The following is an 11,811-nucleotide window of genomic DNA, read 5'->3' as shown; positions in this document are numbered from 1 at the left end:
TAGCATTAGCCACCCAGCCAACTAGCTAATATTAGCCACAACAAATTGGAATTTGTAACAAATCATATGTATTGCACATTCGTAACATATTGTACAAATTGCAATTCGTAACATAGCATACAAATTGTAATTCCTAACATATATGAAATGGATGATGGCCATCCACAAATTAATACATACCTTACGAAACATAACATATCATACTAAATAGAGGGAGACACATTTACATTTACTATGTTAAATCCAGGTTGGTTTTAGGCTGTGGAACAGCTGCTATAGGCCTAATTAAAGCACAATACTGCTGTGAGCTTTGCGTGCCGCTTTCTAGAATGTCATTTAGCTCTTCAAGGATCTCGTTATGTTTATTCAGCTGAGACTTTTTGGTTTTGTGTACATAGTTTTGTATTTTCTTAATTTCTTCACTGTACATTCTGTGCTTCAGTCGGCCTATGGACATTCAAGACAATATATAAAAGAGACAAGTCACCTTAAATTAATAGTTAACTAAACTTTTATTGTTCCTTTTATGTCCAGCCAATTGGAGAGTCCAGTTTCAGCCCTCTCAACATGTGCGATTCAGATTCAGTACAGTAGGAGTACAGCACTGAACATACAGCCAAAACACTGCTGCTGTATCAACAACGGTGATGTCATCAAAGCCCAACCCATCTTACTGTAATGCATAAGACTGACCGCAGGACTGACCAGTAGGGCCTACTGAACTTGAATGAGTGAGATTCCTTTAGTCAGTTTAGTTTTTTTCTGTAAAACCTTAACCCCCATTAGGATGAAAGAATTTTGGGAATCGTCCAATTGGGATTTCTGGAAAAGCTGGAAATTGTGGGAAAGTTTCAAAAGAATTGAAACCCTGCCCTTCATTGACTTCCCCTTGAGATGACTGGCTTGATGAGGCAACTAATGCACATGTTAGGCTTATCTATAGAATGTGCAGTATGTATACATAACACACAGTCTCTGACATAAAGGGATGTCACTCATAATGGAATGGTTTATTATTATTTACCACAAAGGCATGTTGAGTTCATATGAAGCTGATAGGAAGTTGCCTGTATGTATGATGAGTTGATTCATTGCAATGTATGGATGGAGCTTCTTTACCATATAGGCATACAATTACTTTCCAATGCCATGCATGTTCGGATATAGTAATAGCAACTGCTTCCTTCCAAATATCAAAGTTCAAGGCATTCATGCATTTGGCAACTCTTTCAATGATTTGTCGCATGAGGGGAAACCGGGAAAAGCACTTTGGTAGGTGTTTTGTTGATATAGTCACAATGTATGCAGAAGCATAGCTCTGGTCCAGGGCGCTACCTGAGCATAGCGTAGCAAGCCACTCGAACACCCTGGACCAGATCTAGTAAAAGCATGTCTAGCATCACTCTGTCGCACTGAACATGTACTCAGGGAGAAGAAAAAAATAAAATGCAGCATTTTTACACTTCTTGCAGTAAATAATAGTAATAAACCACTACTGTTTAAGCAGTCATAATGATGAACAACAACACCAATTGATAATGCGTACTGTATATATCTCTGATAACATGTAACTCTCATGTTGTTAATAAAAATACAAATGAATGTTGCAAACATAGTAGGACAAATGTATGAGCTTTGGATGACTATGACACAGATATTGAAAGTTTGTTTTGTTTATCTTTAGTTGTACCAGTTTATGGACCATGATACACAATAATAGTATAACTGTTATAGGAGCTAGGCAGGTTGTGTTATGTATAATACCATTTAAATAGCCATTCAAGATTCAAACAGACATTGCACGGTTACTGACTGAACTGAGTGAGAGTCACTGCATCACTGTTGATAGTGACACTCACACTTGAGACATTGATTAAAAAGGGCTGAAACATTAAAAATACAAAATAAATGAGACATTAAAAAGATTAAACAAAATGCCAACATTCTTTACAAAGCACCAGCATGTAGTCTACCATTAAGGTCTGATACAGTCAATACAAAACCTTTTTGTGCTCAATGTACTCTCTCATGGGATAATCAAACCATATAAATACAATCCTTGTAACAGAAAAAAAGAAGGGAAAATATCAATTCTATAATTCTATTTATATGATTCCAAACTCAGTGTAGTTATATGGTTATTGGACACTCTTACAACGCTGGACACATATTATGGCAAAGCGATGGTCACAGGACAGTTATATACACCACTGTCACACATTGTTTATGTCATGTTATACAACGGCTGGGTCTAATCCTGAATGCTGATTGGTTAAAACCGCATTCCATCTGTTGTCTATTCCACAAGTTACCACCGGCTAAATCTATGACGTTAAAATGCCTATTTAGTCTGTTCCATCTGACTGCGAAATCCACTGTCTCATCAGCCCAGCCAAGCAATTTATACACTTGATCTCCACTATAAAAAGCATCTAGACATTATCTCACATTTCTTTTAGATTAACATTTAGTTTTCAACAGCGGAGATTTGTATAAACCCTGCTGTCTGTCTCTCCAATATTTGCAACATTGTTTTAATATTCAAATTCGATCTCCAGCTGTCGCATAGTAATGAATGTTCCGGACGAGACATACAGGCAGGCAGCTTTTATCAGCCAGTCGAAATCATGAATCAGCATCATTTTTATGGATATATACAAACTGCAGGTCTGATATGTTTTCAAGCTAATTTCTTGTTCCCACAGTTTATCAATACATTCAACTTTACATACACAGATATACATGTGCTAAAAATGCACGCATCACTCTGGCTGAGAAGTTTATCTTGTTTTGTCAGGAAACTCTTTCAGATAACAATGTCTACATGCAAACACTTGTAAACTGGTCTCCTATTAATTTAGATAATGTTATGCGTTGGAAATAAGCATGTTTTGGGGAGATAAAAATCAATGTTTCTCTGAACAAACAAGTTAAAGCGTTAATAGTAAGCTATATGTACTGGCTATATGTACTTATTAGATAGCAAAACCATATAAATTATTGCATATATTATATTAGCATGACATAAATTGCTCTTTTGTCTGATGATGTTTGATAAGAAAAATCGGAGTATGCCGGGGACCATGAGTAGAGATTTGAGTTGACTGTATCTCTGTAAGGGGATGGTGTAATTCATCTTGAAAATAAAATAAAAAGCCACCGAAATGCAATTAAAACACATAAAGACAATTTCATAAACTCATACACTTATCCTTCACAACTATATTACCTGCTAAGATTATACTTACAGTATATATGGAATGCTATGTTGTAACAATTGTCCATAATGTCATACATCAAATGAAACACACACTTTGAAGCTACTGCACCTTCATGAATGAACAAGAAAGGCCTGTATCACAATATTTTTTAAACAGTTATCTGCAATCTTTGTGCAGTACCTATGCACTCACACCTCTCACCCAGTCAAGAGCAAGTCATGGCATTGTGAAAGATAAGTGTAACCGTTTACATATAAGGCATATTGAAAAAGTTGAAAGACCTCCTTTGACGCTCCTCCTTCAAAGATATTGTAGGTATTAAATAAGAGATATCCCAGATGTCTTCTTTGTTCAAATTTTGTATTGTGTCTTTTTCCACAAACAGAGCCTTATTCCTCGAGAGGGGAATATGGACTTTTGCCCTGCAGGGTGACACCAAAGATTGTGGAAACCAAAGTTGTCATAGATAGGCGTCAACTTCACAGAGTCTCCTTCACTGGACTGGACAGTGAAGACAAAGATGGCGCTACATTCAGAGGCCCATCAGGCAGAACAGAGCCACCAGGAGCAGGGAGGCCAAGCTGAGGGACTTGGCAGCCATGACGCCTCCACCTGGAGGGAGACAGACAGAGGCACAACGTTTCAATTACATTTTGGGTAACGTTCTAACCTATCAACCAAGTCAGGTATATTTGGTCTGTTCTGTTAGGGATTTTGTGTATGGTTTCATGATAGGAAAAGATTACAAACGCACATCCAATGTGTTTGAGCAGGTAGTGGATATCAAATCATATGTTTAGCAAATGGTAAAAAGAGTGCACACTGCAATCTATGCTCCTATGTGGTTAATTGGCGACAAAGTTTCGACCACTTTCTGTAGGTCTTCATCCTTCATGGTTTTATGATATCATACTGTGTACCACTCTGAGAGGCCCCTCTCCCTACCCCTGTGTAATATGGTGTGACATGTTCTCAATAAGCCAAAGATTGGATTTAGAATTTGTATGGCAAGACAGAGTCAGGTTTGAGTGCCACATCCAATTTGGAGATCGATGACATGTACTGTAAATTACTGGCTGACGGTTATGGCTGACTGACACAACATTTATTTTCATAGAGTTCTCTCTGTTCAATCCACACATGCAACATTCATGAGGGCTCATTTCCATATCAATGTCACTCCAGTAGAGAAGCCATTGGTGAACCGATCACAATTCCAAATGTATGGTTAGATGGGTGCATTGTGTAGCCTATAGCTCTTTCCTGGGCTATCCTGTCTGTCAAAATAGCAGGATTATTTCCGTTTTAAAGATGGCCACCGAAAGCCAGAGTCATTTGTCACAGTCAACCCATGGACAGAAGCTGTCACTGACGTTTTCATAGTATATATTATTATCATAGGAATACGATGGGTGGAAAGGCTTTAGTATAAAGTCCATGACAAAAGCCTGGTGATGGCCCACTGACTTTATCCCCTGACTGACTGGCCGACTGACTGAATGACTGGCTGAGTGGATGGGGTGGGGGATGGAGGGGTGGATGGATGAAGGGGTGGAGGGGAAACCCCCTCCTGGGTAGCTGTTATCATGGAGGCCAGTCCCACCTGACAGCTTGATTTCACAGACTCCTGGGAATCTGAGCTCCAGGGGGATTATAATGCAGGGGGGTTGACAAATGGAGGGCCAGCAGCCTTGGATAAGATGGTGATATCTCCCCACCGCACCAAATATGGGACTCAACTTCTGATGGATTACAGTGCTTCACTCAAGTGTTATTATGTTGACGGTTGGATACTTCATCTATAGCACCTCCTCACAATCAGCCTCCATTTTGTGTCATATTCATTTCTGCCTGTAAAAGGGGCTTTATACATTTCTATTCATTTATTATGTTGATTTTTGATTGATGTGTTACCTGAGATGCGTATTTGGGCCACAGCCCCATCCCCTCCCTCGCTGTGAGCCCTGACCTCCACTACGTAGTCCCCGTCCTTGTGCATGGGCAGGTCTATGGACCGCTTCCCAGTGGTAAACAGCATCCCAGTGGATTTGCCAGCCTGCCTGTACAGGACCTGTATGGAGACCAACACACAGACAGAGAGAGAACATTAGATCAGTTCATATATGTACATACTAAGGAGCTGTGATTACACTGCAAAAAGTGAAATCTAAGCACGCCTAAATATCTTATATTGACTAATAATTCCCTTAATCATCTTATTAAGGTAAAATATATTGAAATAAGAAAATACAAGTTCAAGTTTCAAGTTTTATTATTTGTATGTATGGGATACACATGGTTTACACTGTCCAATGAAATGTTTACTTCCAGGTTCCTTCACGACAATGCAACAACAATAAGAAATAATAAAAGATAAGACTACTAACATAAAGTAAATGGCTCAGTAGAATAGAATAAACATTTTAGCATAAGTATAATACAGGAAGGCATAATTTATACTCCAATATTTAAATGTTTTTTGGGGAAGGGGGATAAGTGTTTAATTGTGAAGTATTTAGCAATTGTGATGTGTGTAGCATGAATGTATGTGTGTGTGTGTGTGTGTGTGTGTGTGTGCGTGCGTGTGTGGATGAGTGTATATCTATGTGAGTGTGAGCATGAGTGAGTGCATGTGTGCTAAGGTACAGAGAGTCAGTGCAGGTGGTTAGTCCAGTTCAAGGGTCCAGCTCTCTGATGGCTTGTAGATAGAGCCTGTTGGTCTCTGAGCCTGTTGGTATCAGACCTCATGCTCCGATACCGTCTGCTCGACAGTAAGGGAGTGAACAGCTCGTGGCTGGGGTGTGGGGTCCTTGATGATGCTGCGGGCCTTCCACACTGTTTCGAATAGATGTCCTGGATGGGTGGAAACACGGTCCCAGTGATGTACTGGGCCATCTTCACCACCCGCTGGAGGGCCTTTCAGTCGTGGATGGAGCAATTCCCCTTACCAGGCCGTGATGCAACCGGTCAGGACACTCAATGGTGCAGCGGTAGTATTTGGAGAGGACCCGGGGTGGCATGCCACATTTCAGCCTTAATTTGGCAGCTTTAGGAAGTAGAGATGCTGTTGCGCCCTCTTGACAAGAGTGGTGGTGTTGTTGGTCCATGTCAAGTCCTAAGTGATGTGGACACAGAGGAACTTAAAACGTCTCACGCTCTCTACTGCAGTCCCATTGATGTGGATTGGGCAATGTTCCCTCCTCTGCTTCCTGAAGTCAACAATCAACTCCTTTGTTTTGCTGACATTGAGGGAGAGATTGGGGTCCTGGCACCACAATTCCTCTTACCTCATCCCTATAGGCCGACTCTTCATTGTTTGTTACGAGGCCTACAACTGTGGCTTCGTCAGCAAACTTAATGATGAAGTTGGTGTCGTGCAAAGCCACGCAGTCGTGGGTGAACAGGGAGTACAGCAGAGGGCTGAGGACACAGCCCTGGGGGGTCCCTGTGTTAAGAGTCAGTGTGGAGGAGGTGTTGTTGCCAATCCTCACAGCCTGTGGTCTGCACGTCAGGAAGTCCAGGATCCAGTTGCAGAGGGTCAAGCTTGGAGGGAACAATAGTGTTGAATGCTAAACTGTAGTCAATGAACAACATGCTCACATAGGTGTTCCTCTTGTCTAGATGTGTTACGGCCTGTGAATAGTGATGGAAATGGCATCTTCCATGGATCTGTTGGAGCGTTAGGTAAATTGGAGTGGGTCCAGTGTGCCTGGTGTGCTGGCCTTGATGTGGGTCATGACCAGCCTCTTGAAGCACTTCATGATGACCGGGGTGAGCGCGATCGGGCGATAGTCATTTGGGCATGTCACCTTGTTTTTCTTGGGCATTGGGATGATGGTGGTGTCCTTGAAGCAGGTGGGGACTACAGCCTGGAACAGGTTGAATATGTCAGAGAAGACGCCCGCCAGCTGGTCAGCGCACACTCTGAGGACACGGCCAGGGATGCCATATGGGCCGGCAGCTTTGAGAGTATTCACTCTTTTGAGAGTTTTCCTCATGTCAGCCTCGGAGAGCGAACACACCTGGTCGTCCGGATCAGCGAGAGTCTTCCTGGATGGCTCAGTATTGTCTGCCTTGAAGCGAGCATAGAATGTGTTAAGATCATCTGGGAGGGAGGCTTCGGTTCCCTTACTTGTAATAAGCCTTTTTAGGTTAAAATAAGCAAAATGATCTGCCAATGATGTTAGATCATTTAGCTTGGTAAGAAAAAACAAGGAGAAAACCCCCCACTAATGTTAAGTGAATTATCACTCAATATCAGATATTTAGGTTTCTTAGATTTCACTTGAGTAAACTGTATGTTGTGTCCAGTAATGTGGACCTTCTAGCTTGGTTGAGTTTTGAAAGCTGTAGCTTTAAGAAATCTGTTACGTCTCATGTGCGTATGTGACAGATGCTAGAGAGAGACACATTAGTTATTGCTCATGTGTTGATCTGAAGGACAGACTTTTTTTTTTTTTTTACTGCACTACAAGCTTCCATGCATTTGTAAAACTGTACCCACCTTGTAGCCATCTATTGTTGACTCGTTGGCCAAGGGTTCAACGTGTTCCCAGGCGATATTCACTGATGTGCCTTTCAGCTTTTTACTGATTATTTTAGGAGGCCGGCTTGGGGCTGGCGAAAAACAGAAGATAAACATTTCTACAGTGTAAGGATCATGTGACAATCAAATAGAATCAGTGAAATCACACTTTTGCACCCCGGTACATAACTCAGAATATGCTGATGATTATTCATCTGAGGACCAGTCTCCCAGACACAGATTAAGCCTAGTCCTCCACTAAGACACTTTCAATAGAGAAACTCCACTGACAAATGTTTTTTTGTCTAAGAGTAGGCTTAATTTGTTTCCAGGAAACCAGCCCTGAGATCAAAATACGTACGGGCTTTCTTGGTGTAGATCTGGAAGTGTTGGCTGGGGGGTCCGTATCCAGCTGCATTGTAGGCCTTGACCTCTATGAGGTAGTGGGAGTCTGGCCTCATATTATCCAGCCTGGTCTGGTTCTCTCTGCTGGACACCACCACCCTCTGACTGGACGTCTCGCTGTCCTCCGCCTTCCTCCAGTACCGCACCTGGACAGGAGAAGGAAAGGGTCACAGAGACTCAATATACTGTATATACTATTCTAGGGCCTAAATAGTTCCTGGTAAAATAATATGGTAATAACTATTAGCTGACTGTACTGGTGCAAATACAATGGAGTTATCAGGGTTAGTCCATTGTTTGGAGGACTCTGGGTTGGTGCATAAAGGTCGCTTCTACTTCTATCTGATAAACAGTCATGTTACTCCTCATAGACACAGACACATAGTACTGACCTGGTAGCCTTCTACAGTGTGCTGGGTGACAGGAAGCCACCACACGATGGCCTCAGTGGCAGACAGCGCCCTGGCCTCCACACTAGAAGGGGCTTCAGATGGCACTGGTGGCACACACAGATATATAAGACAGAGAAAGAGAGAGAGAGAGAGCGAGAGAGAGAGAGAGACCCTGTAAAAGTATTTCCTCCATATACCCACCTACCGTAACTATACATTTTCTATGAATATAGTCTTTATTTCACTTTACAACTTCATGTTGGTACCAAGTCTGACTTATTCATGCAAACCTCCCTCAGTCTCGGTAAGGAGGCATCTGTTAACAGGCATTAATCATTACCTAGAACAAGCTCAGTAACAGAAATCTACCCACATTCTTTCTGCTCTCCAACAAACCCTTTCCTCTGAGTTATGACCCATGGTATTCGCTCCGAGAGAGCGCTGTCCTTTTGATGTTTAAATCTCACGCAGGGCGCCGCACCAAGAAACCTTCACACACACGTCATCAGGCTTAACTGAATGCTTCTCCCCTCTTTTACACTCCCAAAGAGCGTTACCACGGCAACTGAGCATCTCTCCGTAGTGGCTATCTTGATTGTCTGTCAGCTGAAGTTAATAAGTGGGCTACATAGATCACGATAATCCCACTCTGATGAGGGTGGGGAGTGGAGGGAGGGAGGGAGAGATGGAGGGAGGGTAGGAAGGATTCACATTCTAAGGGTACAATTCTTCACATTCATCTTTGGATTAGTTATTAAGTATATCCCACTCCATTAAAAAGTCACCGTGCTGATAAGTAATTGACACTGACAGATTGAAACAGTTGATATGTAGGTGTGGCGTTCTGAAGAGCCCCCCTCTCTCTATGCTGCTGACAGAGTACAATAATCTGGGGTCAGTTTTTCAGTTTATCCACCTACGGTTGAGGTTGGGCTGAGGAGTAAGCTGATCCTAGATCTGTGCTTACCATCCTGTGCAGAGTAGATGACAGCCGTGAGACTATAGGGTCCTTCTCCTTTGCTGTTGAAGGCCTTGACTTTGACCTGGAACTCTGTGGAGGCGGGGATGGAGGAGTCTTTGTGGACGTAGTGTTTAGCCTCGGGGTCTGCCACAGTCACCTTCCTCCACTCGTCGTCATCCCGGGGCTTAAAGGCGATGATGTAGCCAAAGTTACGTCCATAGTAGTACTGTGGCTGTACTGGCTGGAGGTAGAGGGAATGGGAAATATTAAGAAGAACAGAAATATCCACAGCAAGAAAGACATCCTTGCAGACAGAGTTGTGCTGAGTGACAAGACAATGGCCAGACCCAAAATAAGGGGTCACTCTAAAATGTGTTATATTATTCTAGTTACCATGACGACTGTGTCTCCGACAGAGTGTTTATTCCAAAGTTATGACACTCTTATTAGACCAACGCCCTCTCCCCATGCCTCATCTCCTAGCTTGGCTCAGGCACCATCACACCATATGTTCTGCGTGGCGTACATGCATCAGATACCACTAACCTCTAAACACACACACACACACAGTTAACCTTTAAACACAAGCCTCATCACATCGACCAACTGCTGTAAGATTGATGCTGCCAGGCTTCTAGCAAGAAAAGGCAATTTGCCCAGGAGCGCTATAGGAATTTGTCAAAGGGGGAAGCACAGAAACGGAGGCTAGCTAATGCTTGATATCTATCACTGATAGTTTTGCTGGTGATTGTGTTGTGAGTCTAAACAAGTGAGAGATTAAAGACAGATACAAAAGCACTTCTGGATACCAGTCGTCATCCGTCAAATGGTTATGAATGTGCTGTTGTGAAATGATGTGTTTTCTTCCCTCTTCCTCTAGGAACATAGCTACCTTACTATCATAGCTGGTTTGCACTGCCTTGCAAAGACGCTTGTCTCAATTGGCTTGCTCCTGGCTGCTGTCAGATCAGATTTAGGTGCGAAGTTGAGTTTGTGGCCACAGTTCACCCTGGCAGAGATAGAAAAAGGTATTGGCTAGACCTACCGTCCAAGTGATGGCCAGCTCCCTGCTGGTCCCGCCACCGCCGCCGATGTCCGAGGGAGCCACCACGGGAACTAAAACGAGACAGCAAACGCCAAGCCCTGAGTTCACATTCACAGGCCAGTATTCACAAAGCACATCAGAGTAGGAGTCTGATCTAGGATCAGGTCCTGCCTGTCCATTTAATCATACTCATTATGGTCTAAAAGGTCAAACTAGATCCTAGATCAGCACTCCTACTCTGAGACACTTTGTGAATATGGGCCATTGTCCACACAGTACAATGCCAAACAACACATACTGTACCCTTCCATTGGCACTAATACTGATGCAGTATTGGCTTTGCAAATACCATATCAATGTCACTAATGCTGTCAAGTGCAACACCTTCATGTTCATATGGGACCAATGCCACACTGTGGGAGTAGAAAGGCTACAGCTCTTATCTCATTTGTCATGGTTTAGTGAGATGTGTTCTAGCTGATATTATTTTAGAAAGGTTACATTAGGCCTACTTTTTCCAATGTTAAACTTAAATTAGCTTATATGGCCGACTGGGGTTCAAAACCAGATCTCCAGTGTTAGTCTGCTGAGCTAAAGCCTAGGCCAGTGGTCACCAACCGGTCGATAGCGATCGACTAGTCGATCTCCAAGGCATTCGTAGTCGATCATCAAACATTTATGTAAAACAATAATAACGATAAAGCCTTGCATTCCTATTTTGTTTTCATTTAGAGCTGTTGGCGGTGGGTGCACTTGATTCAGCAGCCGGGAAGGCGCTAGGGCTGCTGTGCAGATAGAACTCTGCATACCCGGCAGGCCTAGAGAGCAAATCAAGTGCACCTATAGGTCTACCGCTGGCCAGTCAGATAGCTCAGAGCACCGTGTCTGCACAGTTTCCTTGAGCCATAGGCTGTAAAAAGACGCCTCGAGCGCACAGCAAAGTTGATACTGTGAGATTACAAAACGTTTAAAACCATGACTAGAGAGAGACTCAATGAATACAGCAAAGAGCTGCTGTTTTTATAAGTAAGATGTGTTTAAGTTGTTATTCATCACTGTCAACACTTTGTTAAACTCTTTAAAAGACATAAAATGCGCGTTCTCCCTACTTTCACACACGCTACAACCTGTACTGCAGCAGTAATGAATGAGCATAGCAAAGTATTCCGATAAGCTTCCGTTGTTATTATTAGCGGTTTGTGTCTTTTTTTAATATCAAGGAATATTTTACTTTCTCTGGTCATAGGAGTAACAACATGAAT

At 42.6% G+C, this 11,811-nt stretch overlaps 1 protein-coding gene across 1 annotated transcript in view; it reads right to left on the bottom strand.

Moving 5' to 3' along the window:
* Positions 1 to 493: 493 nt before the first annotated feature.
* LOC311137052 (contactin-1a-like) overlaps positions 494 to 11,811 on the bottom strand; it is a 128,994-nt gene continuing 117,676 nt past the window's right edge. Inside the window, exons 19-25 of the mRNA XM_084171360.1 lie at positions 10,550 to 10,620; positions 9,511 to 9,745; positions 8,544 to 8,647; positions 8,108 to 8,297; positions 7,726 to 7,838; positions 5,136 to 5,292; positions 494 to 3,833 (exon numbers count right to left, since the gene is read on the bottom strand). Coding sequence (XP_084027486.1) covers positions 3,754 to 3,833; positions 5,136 to 5,292; positions 7,726 to 7,838; positions 8,108 to 8,297; positions 8,544 to 8,647; positions 9,511 to 9,745; positions 10,550 to 10,620 — 950 coding nt within the window. The 3' untranslated portion in view covers positions 494 to 3,753. The remainder of the gene's footprint in view (positions 3,834 to 5,135; positions 5,293 to 7,725; positions 7,839 to 8,107; positions 8,298 to 8,543; positions 8,648 to 9,510; positions 9,746 to 10,549; positions 10,621 to 11,811) is intronic.

The sequence above is a fragment of the Coregonus lavaretus genome (assembly GCF_964263955.1).
Source record: "Coregonus lavaretus genome assembly, chromosome: 11".
NCBI lineage: Eukaryota > Metazoa > Chordata > Actinopteri > Salmoniformes > Salmonidae > Coregonus > Coregonus lavaretus.
The sequence above is the reverse complement of the archived record's forward strand: the minus strand, read 5'-3'. Positions and strand labels throughout refer to the sequence as shown.